Below are 20018 nucleotides of genomic sequence, written 5' to 3' on the forward strand. Positions count from 1 at the left end.
TGGCTGGGGGATGGGTAGGGGATGGGTGGGGGACAGGTGGTGCTACCCCCCCACTCCCGCCCCTCCACTGCCCCGTGGGGAGACTGGAGACACATGTTGAAAAACTACAAAAGCACTGGATACCTGGTGTGGAGCAGGTATCTGCTGACTGTGGCGCTAACAGAGGAGATGGCCGGCAGGGGCTAGCTGTCAGAGGTCTTTGGAAACTGGCAGAGGGACTATGTATTCTAAAGGGAGATTTAGTCTGAATGTCAGAAATTTATGTCAGAATTTCCAAGGACTGTATCTATCTCCCAGTAATTCTCTGATATTTGCTGATTTCTGGATCTGCCTATCACCATTGCAAGTCAAGACAGGAGAGGATTCCCCAGTCCGAACAGATAAAGAGGACCTACCAAAAATACCGCATATATTCGAATTAAGCATCAGCCCTAGCCGGTGGCTCAGGAAAAGGAAAAGGGCTTCAGACCTTCAGGGTGAGAGGCGTTGGGGCTTGGGGGTGGTGTGCAAATTGAATTGTTGAACTGATAATTAGAACTCTGGTCTCTCTCCATCCTCCCGGGAAGAAGAGCCTCCTAAGGTAGGGCTTGAAGAAAGTGGCTCTAACTGGATAATTGGGTCTCAAGGAAAACCATGTGGCTTGTTGCCTCAGCTTCAGATGATCTTCAGACTGGACATCCAGAGAGCCTAGGAAACCCAGCAGGAGCCAAGGGATGGCCTTAGTTCATTTAATTCTGAGTCTTTATAACGCAGTTCGAGGTTCAGAGCAGGGTTATTTCTTGTAATCCCCACCTATTGATTTTGGGTTAAATAGAAAAAGACTACCTCTCCTTTCCTGTGGTCTCTGTTTCTATTCTGATGAGAATATTATCTGTCCCCTAGAGGGTGAGGACAGGGCTGTACCAGGCCAGAAGAGGTAGATCTGTATCATAAGACCTGTGTCACCTGCAATATCACCAGCCCTGCTCACACACTAACCCTGCTCACACTCTAACCCTCTCACACCCTAACCCTGCTCACACCCTAACCCTGCTCACACCATAACCCTCTCACACCCTAACCCTGCTCACACCCTAGCCCTGGTCACACCCTAACCCTGGTCACACCCTAACCCTGCTCACACCCTAACCCTGCTCACACCCTAGCCCTGGTCACACCCTAACCCTGCTCACAACCTAGCCCTTCACCTGTGCCATGAAGAAAAGAAGGCTCATCTTTACAGTGGCTCAGAGGCCAAGGGCTGGTACACACAGTTCCCAATAGCACATCCCCCTTGACCCCTGCCCCCTGTATCTGATTAAGAACCAACTTTGATTCCGTTCTATTTTGATGCCTCTCTTCTATGGCTCTTCTTGATAGAACTGAACACTAGAATTTGTGATGAATGTTTGAGCCGTGTATATTTCCCGCACAGAGTCACAACAACGATCCCCATATTCCACTGAGAGAAACCTTTGTGTGGCCAAAGCTTACTCACCTCCTGAGTCGTCTCCTTGACCCACCTGCTCCCTTCTTTCTGAAACCTAGTCATAGCCAGTGCCTCGCTCAACCTGTTTAGTGGGAGCTTCACACCCCGAGGCCTGAGCATCTCAATCCTGGGCCTGGCTGCTTAGTGGTCCAGATCCATCAAACCGGTGTCTGATCACTCTGGCTTGCCTTCAGTGTGAATCCCCTTCCTGTGATACCTCATTTCCACCCAATCACCTCTCCCTGCCCTTTGGATGTGATTCCTGCCTGTCAAGCCTGTGTTTGTGATTGAGCCCCATCTCTCTCTCTCTTTACAAAATCCCATTGCCAAGGTCCTTTCTGCACCCCAAATCTTCCTGCACTGGTCCCCAGTAAGGCTTGTCTGGAAGTTTTAGTATGACCGCAGATGAGAGGAGGGAGGAGAAAATCAGTGACTAGTCCAGGATCACCTCTGAGCAATGGGCAGCCCTACCTCACAAACTCAGCCACAGCCTAGGCCCACTTTAAATGTGGGAGTTTCTCCTTGCACCAAGGCTGTTGAATATGGAGACAGACTTCTAGCCCTGTCCTGGGTGGGCCATTCTGTCTCACTCTGGAGACTCTGTCTGTTTAATTCCCCTTCTTCAGAGATGTGCCCAGGTTCCCCTCCATGACTTGGTATAAGCTGGATGAGCAAGGGAGTTGTCTCCTGGGGGCCCTTCCCAGCCCACAGTATTCTGCAAGAATCCCTAAATAACGGTTAAGTTAACTCTTATTATAACCTTCCCCTTTCTCTGTTTCAATGGCTGAAATGCCATGTGTGTGGACCCTGGGGGAACTGATTTTAAAATCACCTCTTAAGTAGCTGAGGGGTAAGAGGATGTAATGGAGGGCGAGGCCACACAGGCAGAGAGAGGTTTCCTAGGCCCACAGCAATGTGGGGCCTGTAGTGTGCACTCACTAAGCATGGGTCCTCTTTCCTCGGGCCTGTTTCTTCTTTCTCATTAGGGTTTGGATCAGGTTTTGTTTGTTTCAATATCCTTCTCAGTGCACAAAAAAATGTCATTGGATGAGCTAGGTATAACAACCATTATCTTCCCACTTGCCTCCAATCATGGGTACTGTTTTCTTTCCTTTCAAAACATCCATGCTCCTGCCTCTGATTCAGTCTTTCCTTGGTGCTGTGTACCAGGGATGATGCCTTGGCTATGGACCTTAATTGAGGTTGCCTGGCTGAAGGACGGCTTTCATCAGCAGGGGTCCAGCTAATGTTGTGCTTTTTACCTCCTTGTGTCTGGGTTAGTAACGTCTACAGTCACTTAAAATCAGCCAATCATTACCTTCCAAGTCAGATTTCGAATAGAGTAGCATGGAGGATTGGTGATCCAGTCTTGTTTTGGATTTTAAGGATAGTCCTGTGAAAAGATAAGAGAGGCCATTTTGATTTTAGTCTTGGGGTTGGCAATGGGTCTATGCTTTACCTATGAGGCCTGAGGTTCTTGGTACCCAAGGGCTGAGCTAGGGAGGGAACCGATGGAGGCTGCAGGGTATGGGGGTCTTAACTTGGATGTCCCCCTTTTTCCTTTTTTGGTGACTTACTGAAAGACTGGAGTAAATCAGAGGTGTCTCCTGGCAAGAGGACCAGAGGAGAGGAATTTTAACTCTTGCTGTAATTATTAGAGGGCCAGGTGGCTCTGAGGCGGTGGGGCTGCTCTGTAGGGTGCTCTTGTCACCAAAGCAAAGAAGCTCCTCTGCTCTTCTCACGCCAAGAGACACACATGAAGACACACAAGACACAAGACACACAAGAGGCAGACATGCAGGAGACACACAACAGGTACTGGCTGTCTGGGAAACAGATCTGCCGAGTTTGTGTTTCATTTCCTGTGTTTTCCTTAGACCTTTCGCACGTTAAAATGGTCACTCTGGTTTTATGTCTTCTGAGACTTTTCTGTTCCTGCTCCTTTTTGGGTTTTGTGCTGGTATCTCTTCTTATTCCTAAACAGGTGTGTACCCAAGTACATGCCCACAAGCACACTCTTACACACATACTCTTACACACATACTCTTACACACATACTCTTACACACACTTAAACACATACACACTCTCACACACACTCTCATACACACACATACTCTTACACATATACACAAAACTTGCATTCTCTCTCTGATACACACATTCTCTCTGTCTCTTTTTCTTTGTCTGTGTCTGTCTGTCTCTGTCTCAGACACACACACACACACACACACACACACACACACACACACACACCCTATGTCCCATTCTTGGCAGCAGAAGAGAGAGAGGCTCATGGGGACAAGAAGCGAATCTGCCGCACCTTTCCAGGAGGGTTGGGTGTGTATCATCGGGCTCTCAGTGCTCAGACGAGAGGGCTCACATGTGTGCACTGACCACACCTACTATTTTTTTTCAGCTTGAGCCCCAGCACTCCCACAGGTAAAAGACACCAAGTTTAGAAACATATCTGTCTTGGTTACTATTGCTGTGATGAAACACCATGACCAAAGCATATTGGGGTGGAAAGGGTTTATTTGGCTTACAGTTTAACATTGTAGTCCATCACTGAAGGAACTCAGAACAGGAACTCACACAGGGCAGGAACCTGGAGGCAGGCGCTGATGCAGAGGTCATGGAGGGGTGCTCCTTACTGGATTGCTTCCTGTGGCCACCAGGGGTAGCGCAGTTCTGTTATGGCTTCATCATCTCGTTTCAGCTTCTGCCTCTTATTGCTCTGTCTTGTCCCAAAATACTGAGACACCATTGGGCATTAAAGGCCTGGTGGGATTTGGTGCTGCAGGATTTGGCACTCCAGGATTATTACATTTGCCTATGGATGTTTTGCCAAGAAATGATAACCAACATTAAATGACTATCCCTGCTAGCTGTATACTGGTTTGTTGAGGGCGTTTTACTCTTAACATCTGCCCTAGATTGGCACAAGCTCATCTCCCTGATTCCTTATGATTCTTCAGATCCCAGAAAGATGGTTGAGCCATTCTCTGTATATTTGGAGGCTATTTTTCTAGGTCAGAAGGCAGTAGTTGTTATGCTCTTCCGACTCTTTCAGCAACCTTGGTTTCTGCTACTTCTTGTTCAGTTTGCTGTGCCTTTTCTATTCTGAAGATGATTTTCTTCGCCAGTGAAGTAAAAAATGAAATTGTGGCTGTAGAGTGTGACTCTGTGTCATCGCCAGCACTGACAGTGCAGGCGGAGCTGTCATAACCTTCTCTGAGCTCTAGTTACATTGTAACAGGGCCCATAGGACTGGAGACACAGATCAGTGGTTCACAGTAGTTCTCCCAGAGGACCTGGATTTGGTTTGCAGCACCCATAACAGGTGGCTTGCAACTGCCTAAAACTGCAGTTGTAGGAGTCCAGTGCCGCCTTCTGGCTTTTGTGGGTACTGCACACATTGTGCACATATAGACAAGTAGATCTATAAATAAAATATCCACTGTTTTTTATTTCTATTATTACTGTTGTTATTGGACAGAAAAATTTATCCTGGGATTCAGTTTTCCTGACCACATTCTTCAAGTTCAGAATTATTTTTCTCCATTCATGCTTGAGAGTTTTTCTTCTTTTTTCTTTTCTTTCTTCCCTTTTCCTTCTTTCTTTTTTCTTTCTCCTCCTCCTCTTCTTCCTCTTCTTCTTCCTCCTCCTCCTCCTCTTCCTCCTCCTCCTCCTCCTCCTCCTCCTCCTCCTTCTTTTTTCACCCTGTACATGATTCTTTGGAATCCTAGACCAGTGACCTGGGAGGTGACTTTGGTGGAGGAGTACATTCAGGATGCTCAAGTCACTGGGTTTCGTTTTCAGCACTGAAAACAAAACCCAAGCTTGTGTCCATCAATGCATACCCTGTGCACACACACACTGGTTCACACTCCATCACTGCACACTCTGTGCACACACACACAGACACACAGACACACAGACACACAGACACACACACACACACACACACACACACTGGTTCACACACTGGGAGTTTCCCAACCCTGGTCACATCTCTCTTGCCAGGTGGCTTGGAGAATCACTCCCCAGCTTATTCACATTTTAAAACACAGTGCTTTTGTTATATACACTTCTTTTTCTTCTGAGTAAGATGTGCTCTTTCACCAGCACAATCTAATCTTGAATCAGGAGTGGGGTTCAATCATCTTGTCAAAAGCATTTAACAAATAAGTATAGTTGCCAGCTACATGCCAGACACCAAGCTTGGTTTCTCTGAGTACAGGTGCAAGGTTAGGCTTTCTGGTCTCCTTTGTTTATGATCTGCCGTATGTCTAGATAGACAGTCCCTTGGGGCTGTAAATAGTCTTTCTGGTCCTCCCCTCTGGACCAGGAGTCATTTCCTGCTCTTTAGTATTCTTTCCATGTCAGACTTGCCAGCCTCTGAGAGAACTCGTTTCAAGGATTTATCTGGGTAGTTTTGTGAGTGAAATCTGTGCCATCTGAGACACTGTTTCTGACCTGTGGTTACTGAACAATCTCATAACAAAGAATTCCTCAGATATAAGAGCCTTGGTGCCATGAGATTCATCCTGAGCTAAATAAAGGTCCTCAGTCTCCACTGAGACTCCATATAAGTCCATATGAGTCCATATATGGACTGAGACTCCATAAACGGTCTCCACTGTTTATGTTGCTAAGTCTTCCAGAGACTGTGTTAACAGTGGAGACTGCAGGTCATCTCAGGCAAGGGTCCGATAAGGGCTAGAAACCAGCATCTTTGCTGAGTCTGGTATGGAGGACACTCAGGCCTCCACCTCCACCTTCCCTGCTGTCCTTCAGTCCCAAGTCCTCAGCCCTGTGGTCTTCTTCTGCCAGTTGCCATGTTTCTACAATAAGTGGAAGGTGCTTTCTCCATAGAAAGCAGATCCTTATCTGTCCCAGTCCTGTGAAGGTATCTTCAGTAAAGTGTGCCACGGTGGCAGGGACCTTTCTCTTCCTACAGAGTGTGTTTCTGTGTCTCTCTCTTCCCTACCTCCTGACTTTGAGATTCTCCATCATTCTGGATCTATGCTTCTGTCTCCTGTGTGTATCCCTCATATATCCCCTTTGGGGAAGTCACAAGCTTGCTCATCTTTCGCTCTAGCCTGTGAAGCCACTGGTGTGAAGGTGGGCATGTCTGCATCATTAGGGACTTTTGCCTGTGCACACACTGTGATGAGGCTGAGGATGGGAAGTCATTTGAAATCATTTCACTGGCTGGTGTAGCAGGAGGGACAGCGGGCTTGCCTCTGGAAGCTGCCTCTATCTGTTAGCCTGGTCACATGATCTTGTTTCCCTGCCTTAAGAAGCTGCCCTTGGGAAGGCCAGCCTCCCTCAGCCAGCTTGGCTTTTTAGGACATAGTATGCTCTTGGTATTTGGCTAAGACGTCAGGCCCTGAGAGATGCTAAATCCCCACCCATTCTCCCATTTGTTCTATTCATTGACTTTACAGTCATATGCCTGCTACCATCAGAGTTCTCAGATTATAATCTACAAGCAGAAGAGGAAAGAAGATCCTCCATGAGTTCTTGGTAACTTCTCGTACTTCCTTGTCCTTCAGAGGCTGCAATAACTAATGGGGAGAGGGAGAGGCTTCCTCTTCCTAAGGTTTGCTGGGACAAACTGAGAAGAGAGAAACTAAATAGAACGGATAGAGAAACATACGGTGCTTGGAGGCACCCACAAAGTGTTATCACTTTAGAAGCTTCTATACCCCTTTCCATGATGTGGGGAATCAGGGGATGATGATGTTTCAGCCTCTGTCCATAGGCTCATATAATGCACAGTGACCTGGGGCAAAGACCACTGGATGTGTAGCACAGACAAAGAATAGCAGGTGATTCTGTTTGGAAGCCTATTGAGGCCTGCTGACAGATGGGAGTCCCTTTTCCTGCAGTATGAGTTTGGTAACCGAAAGCACAGAGGAAGTATGAGAGGTAATTAGTGTCTTCTGTGGTGGGCATAGGACATTTCCAGTCCATGATGTCATCTAGGATTCTTCGATTTAAAACCATATGTGAGTCCTTAGTCCCTGGACTCATTCATGATCCTCTCCCCAAGTAACTGTAGGACTTTGACTATGTTGTCATGGAGCCTGGCTTGGAAGCTGTGGCACTGTCCACACCTGTGGCCCCAGTGGCTGATGTCATACCATTTGATCAGTAGACATTTGCCATTGGATGCTTGACTCACCGTAAAGGTTTACTCAGCAGTTGATGGCTTTAAGGACTTCAGTCTTGGGAAGATGCAGAGCTGCAGACTGGGCCCACACACATCAGAGGTGCATGATGCTTACAACCTAAATGTGGATACAGGCACAGTATTCCTTAAGCATGGATTGTAAAATGAGTGTGGATGAAGAACACACAACGGTCTTGGCATGGTCTTTCTGGTGCGTGGCCATAATGGCATGGTCAGGCCTTGGGTCTTTCCTTCCCATATCCAGTCTCTTTGTCTCTGTCTTTCCCACATTTTTTTCAAGCTTAGTGTTGACACTTCTTAGGCAGTTAGTGAGTCCCTTTAGAGTCTTGCTTATGAATATTTAGAGAAAAGCTCAGCTTTCCCCGGAGATGTCACTGAGTCCACAATGGACCCGTATCTCCGGGATCGGAGAGAACTCATATGTGGCTTCTGTGGGCCTTTACGTCCCCATCATCCTTTGAAGGGATTCTGGCTCTTAATTTTGTTTAGCCAACTTTGAGCCACAAAACTTAGCAGGCACAGGTTGGGGCAGGGAATGAAGTAACAGGAATGCAATTTACTGCTGTCATGATTAAAGATGGGAAGTAAATCTGTGGCACAGCCATAGGTCAATACCACCAAGGCTGGCCTTTAATGATTAATAATGGTAAGAAATGCTGTTCAGCTTTCCATCCCTGGGACCCAGAGGGAAGGGCCTTTGATCTTAATTAAGTAGAGTTGAGACCCTTGATGCCACCTCTCCAAAATCTCTTCTGTATATTTTATTGTATGGTGGTTTTGCTTGGATTTGAGATGAAGCTAGCTTCAACTGCATGCCAAGACACAGTCTGAGGTAGCCTGAGGCTGCTTGACTATTCTCCACAGATAATTAGCCAGACATGGTCTATTGCCTCAGAGAACCAGTGGACAACCTGCGAAGGGAATGCCTTTGCCCCTGAGGGAAATACTGCTTCTGTTCTTATAGCAAAGGACAGGAAGACTAACAAGAGACAAGCAGGAGACAGGAGACCTATCGGCTCCCAGAAGATACTTCTGGGAGGGCCTGGGATGTGAGGTGGTGCGTGACAGGGCTGCAGGCAGTTCACTTCTTACCCAAATATGTTTGGCTTGACATTCTATCACCCAGGATTGTGTCATAAGTACTGGTGACTATACTCAAGCCTCACTATCAGACATGTACCCAGTACACACACACACAATGCACGCATGCAGGCATGCATGCACAGACACACACACACAAGATCCTATCCTCAGATATGAGAGCCTGGCCAGAGGGCACTGGTTGTGTGTATTCTCCTTTACCTGACTTGCTCTTGTAGGCCCATTCTGTCTGACTGCTCTGATCTCTTAGGGCGACAGAGAGTCCTGGCAAACTGTAGTAAGAAGATGTGGCAAACTTCAGGTCATGTGTAGAGCCAGAAGAGCCAGTCAGACGGGTTCCTTGAGAGGTACTTAGAACTGGGCCCCTGTCAAAGGGGAGCAAAGGATTAGTTTCAATGCGGAAGTCAGGCTAGGATCCCAGATGTAAGGCACTGTGGGGTTGGGAAGACAGGCGCTGTTCTTCTCCCATAGACTTCTGCCTGTCCTAGGTGGCAGAGGTCAGAACACTAGGAGGCACCAGCTTGTGGATCACAGAATAGATCTGTGTGGTCCTCATGTTGCCAGCTGCTGTTTCACTAAAATCTGAAAGGATCTATGGATGCCTTCACTGACAGCAGAATATTCTAGAACATTGCCCATCAGTCCTGGTTCAGAACCCTGCTCATAATCTCTAGAGGCTTATCGTGCCTCACAGTCGCTCTAGGAGTGTGAAAACCACAGAAGTACATGTCACAGTAGTTTAGAATCAAGCATGGAGGTATGTCTTTACAGGTGGCCCACTGTTGTCACACGTGTTCTGAAGGGTTGTAGATGGTGGAGTTTTAGGAATGAAGTGTGGACTCTCTACAGCTTAGGATCTAGAAGGACAGTTTCAAGTACCATGTCCTTTCTCAGGAGTCTCTGGATTTTCATTGGGTCCAGCCTACAATTCAAAGGAACGAAAGAGAGTTTCCACCCTGAAATTATTTCATACTCATTGGCTATGTGGCCAAGACAGGCCCAAAGAGAAATGTCCAGCAGATATTGGGGTGGTGGCTATGTCTGGTAAATAATTAGAGTACTTTTCTGAGGGACTCAGGTCAAATGACATATGTATACTCTCTCCCCCAACCCTAGGGCCCAGGGAGTTGAACAAGTCCTCAATGAAATGTGGATAGAGATGGGGTGGGCGTATGCTCTTTAAACCTAATGACCTGGGATCATGGCTGGTGTTCTAGGCCTGCTAAGTGTCTGCCTAGTGGCTCCTGAGGAGTGGGATGGAGAAGACCCTTTGTGCTTGCCAAACCTGTCCTGTGTGTGGAGTACTTCCCCTGGCTAATGACCACCTCGTCTCCCTACACCTGGGAGGTGGAAATGCCTCCTCCCAAGAAAAGATGGAGCTGCTGACAGGGACAAAGCAGCTGCTCTGTAGTTCCTGGCTGGCTGCGGGTGTAGTTCCTGGGTGAAGCTGTGAGTCACACTTGGCAGGTTGGCTGTCAGTCCCCTTTGCAGCTGATCTCCAAGGCAAATTAAGGAGTAACTAAAAAGAAAGGGTCTTTGACATCCTACTCTGTGTGTGTGTGTGTATGTGCGTGTGCGTGTGTGTGTGTGTGTGTGTGTGTGTGTGTTACCTATCAAATCCACCATTTCTGGCCTCTAGAGGTGTGGAATATAGACCAGAGGGGCCAGTGCAGAGTAGAACTTGAGGACTGCCTTGCTAATAGCAGCCCAATGCTCTGAACTATAACTTGTACTTAAGTGGGGGTTACACCCCAACCTCTTACCACCAAACTGGCCTGGTGAGTTTTCTATGTCTTACATCCATTCCCATCATCAGTAGAGAAAGATGACTACCCATCTGGGCACCTGCAAGTACACCTGTTGGGGGATTATAGGGTACATGACTCAGAGACAAGGATAGTATGCTGGGGGATCTGGGTACCTCTCTTCTGGCTTCTTTAGAGCTGGATACACAGATGGGTGTGCTTAATGACCTCAGGTCATTTGAAGAGCATGCACCCACCCTGTCTTTATTTGTATGTTATTGAAGTCATGTTCAATTCCCCAGGGCCCTACAGAGAATCCTGAGGACCAGAGAGGCCTGGAGGACGGGGTGCTTAGATATCCGTATGTTTTTGCATAGATGTTTTTATTTTTGTCGTCTAGGGCACATCAGTCATGGTTGCAGTACTTCAGTCACTATTTGCTGTAAGCCTTGGGAATCTGCTCAAGCTGGTATTTTCCTTGCATAGCTTGCAACTTCCCTCTGGCCTCCACTCTTCTTCTTATGGAGAGCACTGCCTGTTAGCCCTATGCTGACTGACTCTTGTTACTGCCTGTTCTTGACCTAGGTTTTGACCAACACTCAGAAGGCCTTGCTCTTTCACTGCTGGACATCCTTGGTACCCAGACGCCTGACTTAGTAACCCTCCTTTGTGAGTGACAGCGTGACACAAGTGAACACAGTGGTGACTTTCAGGTGCTCCTTACCCTCCCTCAGGGACCTGCTCCCCTCTCCACCCCTCCCCATCTTTCCACCTGGCTTTTCCCAAAAGATTATTACCTTATATTAACATCGAGCGGGCTTGATGTGACATCTGTCTTCACTTCTATTGGGGAAGGGGTGGAGAACAGAAAGGCATTATTGATCCCTAAGAAGCACTTGTCTTTGCATTAAAAATACCTTGTTAAGTCTCCAATGGTGAGGATGAGAGGGCCTGGGTTATAGAAGTTTCCTACTTCTGCTTTACTTCAGTGTTCTCTCTCTTAATGGTTTTCTTTAAACAGTAGGGGATTTAAACTGGAGATAACTCAAAGTGGGGATCCAGGTTTGCTTTGCTAATCTTAGGTACTCATCAACAGTACCAGCCAGAGCAGGGCGTCTGGATATTTAAGATCAGGAAGTTTTCTTCCTTTCTCCTCCTTTTCTTTTAGATCCAGGGTCTCTCTCTACATAGCTCTGGCTGTCCTGAAACTTACAATGTAGATCAGGCTAGCCTCAAACTCACAGAGGTCTGCCTGCCTCTTTCTCTGGAGTGCTGGGGTTCAAGGCGTGCAATAGAATTCTAATCATTTGGGTTTTGTTACCATCTGATTGTATTTAATGATATGACAACAAGAGCTTCAAATACAGTTGTTATCAACTCAAGTGATGAAGAATTACTGGAGCCCAGCATGGTACCCAGGGGGGTCTCTGATGCTGACTTGTTCCTCTGTACATGTCCCCCATGCCCTGTTTCACGGACTCATGATCTCTTGTTTTTGGTCATATCCATTTCACAAAGCAGAAAAATGTAGTCATGGAAGACTGACCACTCATAAGTCACTGGTAGGGAATGCGTGTGTGTGTGTGTGTGTGTGTGTGTGTGTGTGTGTGTGTGTGTGTATTTACAGCTAACCTTCACATTGGCTTATAATACTGCGTGTTTGATGCACCATGTGAGATAGTCTGGCTAGTCCCCGATTAAGGGATGATATCAAGACAAGAGGCTAAGGGACTTGTCTAAATTCATGTAACTTGTAAGACAGAGCTAGGATTCAAACCTAACAAGTCAACCCACTAAGAAAGACCTTCTTTATGGCAGATTCCTGTAATAAACAAATGGCAGTCAAGCTTCATCTTCACTACCTAATTCTATGAGAGACATTACTAACTGATAGCGGTATTCTTTCCTGATGTGCCTAGATAGGGCCCCCGATCCTCCTCAAGACAGTGACCTGCCTCTAACTCCTAGTAACTAACCTACCAGAATGAGAGATGGTAGTTCACATGTTCTTTTTATAAATGCCAGTTAATTCACTAAAAATAAGTGTGTGTGTGTGTGTGTGTGTGTGTTTGAGTGCATGCATGTGTAAATGAATATGCCTTTATAAAGTAAATCTATTCGGTTGATTCAATTTGCTACATATCTGCTATGGCTCAGGAAGGCATTCCTGCTCAATACTGTGCTCTACACTAGTTATATCAAAGATATTTGGAAAATATTCTACATTAAAAACCTTGATATAAATTCTTTCAAAAACCAAAGAATTCTCTTGTTAATGCCCTGCCCCTGTAACCTGTTTTACATAGTCTAGTGTGGTACTGGAGTTTGTACAGCCCAAGAAGCTCTTCTCTGTGCCTTTAAAATCGTTCCAACATCTCCCTGCAGGGTTTTCAGTGCTTTTTCAATTTTTTGCTAGCAGGTCGTTTATTTTCAAAGCCCTTGCTTTATACACAGTTCCATTCGCTTGACAGCACTGTGTTTGTCTGACTCCAGTGGGTAATATATTTACAAAGATCCAGCACACAGAGGGGACATGTTAAGAATGCTTGATCCATACTGTGCAGAAGAAAAGCACGAGTTGCTATTTTTCAGTATTAGCATTACACTTGGTATTTGGACAGCGGAGATCTTAGAATCCCAAGAGGGAACATGATGGTAGAGGCACACAGAAAAGAATCTCCTGGCCAAAGAGAAGTCATTTCTGCTATGCTCAGCTTCCATGAGGGTAGCAGGAATCAAGGATGTTATATCTGCAGAGCTCCAAGAGAATCTAAAGATAAAAGCTGAGGGTAACAAAACTGGTCCCAGGAATATAGCTTAGTTCTTAATTTAGGTCCACATCAAGATGATGCAGATGACTTAGGGTTTTTAATTTCTGTACCTGATTGGATATGATCATCCAGTCAGGACATCCTGGGAAGATGCCACATGAATCTCTGTGCCAGGGACACATTAGCTAGAGCTAGCAAATAGCACAGTGGCTGCTGTTGCCAGAGTAAAACTCATCAAGGCAATGCTGATAATCTCAGGAATGGGGCTGTAGAAAAATGTCAGTCCTTGGCTGAGAGTCATCACTCAGCAGTGTAGTAAGAATATCCCTTCTAGGGGACTGAGTCTGGGAAGCAGAGTCTGGTGGCCTAGTGTCAAATTGTAGGTCTTTGTCTAGAAAATACTCATCATGTATTTGAAGATGATCTTGAGTTTCTGCTCTTCTTCCCGAGTGCTGTGATCACTAGCATGTACCACCACATCCAGTTTATGTGGTGCAATGGGTCAACCCTAGGACCTCATGGGTGCTAACAAGCACTCTACTAAATAAACTACTTCCCAATCTCAAAGGGCTGTTTACAAAAGTAACATCAAACAAGGAGTGGTGAGTACCCGGGAGTCCCAGCACTCAGAAGGCCTAGGCATGAAGATGCCCTCAAGTCTAGGCCAGCCTGGGTTATAAAGTAAATACCACACTCACCAGAGCTGCATAGGCAGACCCTGTCAACAAAACAAAACAAAACAAAACAAAACAAAAAAAAACAAAAAAAAACGAGACAAAAAGATGTAGCACTAAAATTGGAAGCAATGAATGATTAGTAATAGGAATTGAATAGCAATATTGTGGTCTAGCCTGGGATGAGTGGGCATGCGTGAGTGGGGGCAGTAGCAAGAGGACGGTTAGTGGGCACTGTGGACAAGTGGAGTGATTTTGAATGCTCTCTGGAAAAGATAACTTCAGTGGACAGCAATTAGCTGAATATTTCAAAATAGTTTACAGAGGACTTGGCATGTTCCCACCGTAAGGAAGAGTCACATGGATGAAGGGTAGGTTTCTCTGCTCCTGCATCTGATCACTGTGCGCTGACTGCACACACTCACTGGTGTGTACAATAGTTATGTCAGTTAAAAATAAAAAATATGAAAAAGAAAGCCCAATACATTCAATTTATAAAATACAAAACTATATTCATGAAACACATAATATTCGTATAGAGTCACAAGGTACAAATACATAAATAGGTATACCTTAAAAACTGGGTGCAAGCACTATGGGAAAAACATGGTTCTTTCCTAAAAGGTAAAATTTGTCAATCTGGTTACCAATACAGGACCAAAATCTTATGAGTAAATTATGTACGCACAACTAGTCTGTATATGTGTACATGTGCATAAAGGTCTGAGAAAAATAGAACCAAAGTATGAAACAGGTTGTCATCTTTGGTGGAAATTTTTGCTTTTTTCTTTTATTTAACTGTACACACACATTCACATGTGGTTAGAGTCTAAAGGGCAGCCTCGAGTGTCATTCTTATGAACTCCCTTCTGTTTTCCTATATCTTATATGGTTTCTAAAACACCTTTGCTACAGGTTCATTCTTCATTCAAAAGGAAAACTGTTGTTACAGCAGAGAGATCGGGTCAGGATACCATTTAGTTGGTGGATGCTTTCAGAACATACTAAGAGTATCCGGTGTAGGCTGTAACCCCAGCACTCTCCAGGTAGAGGCAGGGAGAGCAGTTGTTCAAGGCCATCCTGGGCTGCAGGGTGAGTTTGAGGCCATTTGGGGTAAATGAAACCCTGTCTCAACAAATACACAGTAAAAGAACAGAAGGAAAAAACAAACCAAACAGGGCACTTGCACTCTTGAAGTTTCTCTGACTGCTCTTTATTCAGGGTGCCCCAGTGTAGACATTCTGAGCAGAATTTGGTCATAATGGCATTCTATCTGTCAACATCATTGACAGGATAGTCAGTGAGAGGACAAAAGTTTCTTCCTGCCTTTCATCCTTGCTGTTTCTGCCTGAGTACCCAGGGAGCCAGAACTACCGTCCTTCTCCCACCCCAACCACTGCCAAATGCTCTGTGTCATAAAACCACTCTCCCCCTTCCAGATGCCTCTCTAGACACCCTTCCAGGCAGATACCCTCTTCCAGATGCTTCTCTAGACATACCCTTGCCTGTAGATACTCATGTACTTCCAGATACTTCTCAAGACATCTTTTCCCTGCAGATACTCACCATCTTCCAGATGCTTCTGAAGCTTCTTTTCTTTTAGATATGCAGTCTCTTCCACACATGTTGCTTGAAACAGATACGTTTCCCTTTGTAATAATTCTTCCTCATTCAAAAACTCATCATCCTCTTCCAGGTACTCTTCTTCCTCAGATTCCTCATCCTCAAATTCTAGAAACTCTAAGTCATCCATAGACTCTGAAGACTCTTCCTCAGACAGAGATTTGTTCTTTGAATGCTCATTTTCCTGTGATTTGGCACCCACCGAGGAAGGTATCACCGTGGAGTGCTTGGTAGCCTTGGGAGAGCCAGGATGTGAGGGTCCTGGTGATAAACTATTATCAGACATGATGGAGAAGCCTACACAAATGAGTCCTTTCAGTAGCACGTAATGTTAATTTACTATCCTGGCAGTTGAGAAAGGAATAAAACAACATTAGTAAGTACAAGTCCACCAAACATGATGGAAATTGGTCTTGTTCACTCATTTCCTTTAATGACCTCTGGAAGCTCTTTGTGTGTACATATCAGTCATGGTAGCATGAGGGCCTGCCTCTGCCTCAAATAGAAGGGCCAGAGGCTCCACCCTCAGTAGTAGCTGGTGGAGAATACACATAGCACAACATGAAGAGAACAGGCTGGAAAGAGAAGGCATGGCCAGGGATTGATGACATGATCACTTGGAGAACCTTTGTGTTTCTTTGTTGAGAAATACTTACTGCCACCACAAAGACAATAGATTATGTTTAAGAAGCTTGAAATCTGGAGGGGAAAAGGAACTGGGCAAACCGATGTCTACACAGTGATGAGGATAGAACAAAGGTAGGGAACGGGGTCTCTGGTAAGTTAAGGCCCCTGTGCATAAGGTCCTGAGGCATAGTCTCATGAGTAACAACTGTACAAGGCACTGTCTCCTTCTAGTTCCTTATGATTTCACCCTGGCTGCCATGGTACTGTGAGCATCATGACTCCCCCAGGAGTCAAGCCTTGTGAGATCCAGCCTGTATTCTGCCCGGGGCCCTCTGTGCTCTTTCTGAGTGACCGTTTGCTGTGTTAGTTGGCTTTCATGCCTGCCTTTCTAATAGTGTGAACCCCTTTAAAGTAGGCTTGAATTCTGGACTGCACAGAAAGGAGAAAGAATAAGCATTTCTCTCCCTCTGCTTTCTGCCTTTGGGTGCATGTGGCCTGAAGCCTCAAGTTCCTGCTGCTGTGGCTTCCCCTACTATGATGGAGAATACTACCCTAACAAAAGCAACTTACGGAAGGAGGGATGGACTTCGGCTCACAGTTTCCAAAAATTAACTTTTGTTAAGGTATTTCTTCTTACAGCAACAGGAAAAGAAACTAATACAGAAGGTCTCATGGGTGACTTTATAGCTGGTAGGAGTAACTAGGGTAGACAGGGACAGGGGCAGGGCAACTATTACTTCAGAGAGATGACAGTGGCTATAAAGTAAAGGAAGGCTTTGAAAGTCAATAAGAAATTTGTAGCTAGGCATGGTGACTCATCCCTTTAATCTCAGCACTTGGGAAGCAGAGGCACATGGATCTCTGTGAGTCTAAGGCCACCATGGTCTACAGAGTGAGTTCTAGGACAGCTAGTGCTATGTAGAGAGAACCTGTCTCAAAAAGTCAATCAATCAAACAAACAAAAAGGATTTTATGTGGTGTCGCCGTGCCCGGTCTTGAGCGTCCAGACGGACCGCTGCCCCTGCTGCGCCATGGCCGCGAGCGACTGGGACACCATGATGGTGCTGTTCAAGAAGGGCCCCATGGCCGCACAGGCCAAGTCTAAGCAGACCATCTTAGCAGCTCAGCGACGAGAAGATGTGGAGACATCCAAGAAATGGGCTGCTGGCCAGAACAAGCAGCATTCTATCACTAAAACCACAGCCAAGCTAGACCAGGAGACAGAGGAGCTGCATCACGACACAGTGACCCTGGAGGTGGGCAACGTGATCCAGCGGGGCCAGCAGAGCAAAGGCCTGACACAGAAGGACCTGGGCACGAAAATCAATGAAAAGCTGCCAGTCACCACAGACTATGAAAGTGGATGGACCATTCCAAATAATGAGGTTTTGGGCAAAATTGAAAGAGTCATCAGTCTCAAGATCGGGGGAAGGACATCGGGAAGCCTATGGAGAAGGGGCCGAAGGCGAACACAAAGCCTTGAAGCCAGTGGTTCCTGCTGAGCTCTTCTGGCTGGTCCCCCAGGACCACCAGCACTGCCGTGGGTCTTCTTACATGGTCAAACGGAACACGGGGGTCAGGCCTGTGTGTTCCGGCAACCCATAACTGCTGTCAAACAAAGCAACACCTTGTAAAGTGAAAAAAAAGAAAAAAAAAAAAGGATTGTATGTGAGCCAGGTAGTTATCCGATTCCAAATGATCAGCCCTGAAACATACACACAAGGAACATTAAACAGACTAAGCAGATTGTATTTATGTTTTTGGGAATATGTATATTTATACAAACACATATATGTATATAGTAACAACAATTAGTGAGCTATGAATTTGGAAGAGGACGAAGAGGGGTATATGACAGAGTTTGGAGGAAAGAAATGGAAGGTTCTACTCTCTTGCTCCTTACGCCTCCAACCATAGCTGTGGATGGTGAGAACAATTAGAAATAAAAGAATCCTTATTTGACCAAACTTTACTTGGGCTCCAGAACTTTCTTTTAGGTTCATCCACACATGCTCTTGTAAGATTTAACCATAGCAAGTGTGTTGAGGGTTGGTCTGGTGCTGCTGTGTATTCAAATGCTAAATACTGGCCCCTAAGATCTGGGTGCCCTCAGGAGCAGATACTCAAGTGCACAAAGTAATGCTATGTAAACTTCACCCCCCCCCCCCCAATTTAAAGCTATTGGTTCAATAAAAGTGGCCACAGCCAATTACTGGGTAGAATAGAGGTGGGTGGGGCTTCAGTCACCAGACTGGGAGTTGTAAGTAGGGCACACCAGGAGAGAGAGAAGGAGGAGGAGAGACCTGGAGAGAGTGAAATGCACCTCCCCGCACCCACAGACTGATGGAGCAGAAATAGCCCTGGTGAGACTCAAACAGCAAGTAACAAGGAACATATGGCTGGGATATAAGTTAGAATAGCTCACGACCTACCCAATCTAGGCTTACAGCTTGTAAGTAAAATACCAGGATTTCGTGTCTTTTATTCGGGCTAGCTGGAATAAACAATTCATTTACACAAGAACTCTGCAACAGTCTCCTCCACTCTTGAGATCCCGTCATCACTAATATCAGATTGGAGTCCTCGTCCCTCATCTTTTCCCCAGGTCACATCTGATCTTCAGCAAGAATCATGCCAAGCCAATTTCAATATAATTCCCTCACACCCGTATGCCATCCTGATGTTACACTCCTGGTCTGCCTTGGTCTGAGGCAGAGGATTTCCACCGTTCTTTGTCGTAATGTTGAACTGAGCCCAGGTCTACACCGAGGTCCCTTACTCTTACTACAATTTCTCTACGTAAAATCCATGTTTACTGCTTCAGTGTCTGCTGGGTTTTGAGTTTGTGGTTTTGACAGTGGGGCTGTCCAGCCTGATGGGTTAGGAGCTCGTGAACAGAGGCTCAGATTTCTTCTTAGCTGCTTAAGAAATCAAAACCAGCTGGGCTCCTGGACTGACAGCATGCTGTCACTCAGGGTTACTAAGTCTTTTCTTTCCACTCCCCTACTTGCCCAACCATTGGGGAAAAAAAGGAGAGAAAGAAAGAAAGGAAGGAAGGAAAGAAAGGAAGAAAGAAAGAGGAAAAGGGATCCAGTCAGCTGCATTCTTATTTCAAAGGCCAGGAAGGACGCTATTCTTAACACCTCACTCTAGTTATCTTAGAAATAAGATAAGAGCCTACAGCAGATCTCAGTCATAACAGCAGCCTGATGCTTGGTATCTGAGGCAGCTTGTGGCTCTGGCTTGCCTGACCGACTGTGCGTTAGTGCTTGTGGCTACAATAGAACCAGCAAACTTTATAACGGGTGGTTGTAGTTCATTGGTAGCTAGACCAACTTTCCCAAGATATCAGCATCCATCCAACCCAGATAGCAGTTTTTATTCAGTTTAAACAATGGCTTCCTAAAAGTTGGAGCAAATATTTATAGTTTCAGAACTGACAGGGAACTGAGAGTTCTGGCTTCTCTTGAATGCAGGAGTCCACCTCTCCCGTATGTAATAGATACTGAACGGAGGCGGGTTCTTTGAAGAGATTGCTCTTCCAGCCTCTGTCCCCACTGCTGCTTGCATTTATTCAGTAAGCAAGAGGGTTGGGCACCACCTGAGTCCTGCCATGTGCCCACCAACAGCCTCCTGTTCTCACATCTCTGCCCACACTGAGGAAACAAAAGATACACAAGGAGGTCTGATTCCCAACTGTCTGCTTACATACTGGCTTTAGGGCTCTGGTCCCTGTAGATAAGTGGATCCTACACATGAAACAGCCTATTCTGGCCTCTGCGTACAAGTGACACTTTTCCAGGAGAAA

The 20018-nt window shown here is 45.9% G+C and overlaps 1 protein-coding gene and 1 pseudogene across 1 annotated transcript in view; one reads left to right on the top strand and one right to left on the bottom strand.

The window, feature by feature from the left end:
• Erich6b (glutamate rich 6B) overlaps positions 1-17243 on the bottom strand; it is a 35126-nt gene extending 17883 nt beyond the window's left edge. Inside the window, exons 1-5 of the mRNA XM_028754275.1 lie at positions 17195-17243; positions 15527-15880; positions 11313-11358; positions 8972-9135; positions 2787-2861 (exon numbers count right to left, since the gene is read on the bottom strand). Coding sequence (XP_028610108.1) covers positions 2787-2861; positions 8972-9135; positions 11313-11358; positions 15527-15880; positions 17195-17243 — 688 coding nt within the window. The remainder of the gene's footprint in view (positions 1-2786; positions 2862-8971; positions 9136-11312; positions 11359-15526; positions 15881-17194) is intronic.
• LOC114609879 lies at positions 17242-17693 on the top strand (annotated as a pseudogene).
• The last annotated feature ends 2325 nt before the right edge of the window (positions 17694-20018 follow it).

Source organism: Grammomys surdaster, unplaced genomic scaffold (genome assembly GCF_004785775.1).
Source record: "Grammomys surdaster isolate TR1022 unplaced genomic scaffold, NIH_TR_1.0 125985, whole genome shotgun sequence".
NCBI lineage: Eukaryota > Metazoa > Chordata > Mammalia > Rodentia > Muridae > Grammomys > Grammomys surdaster.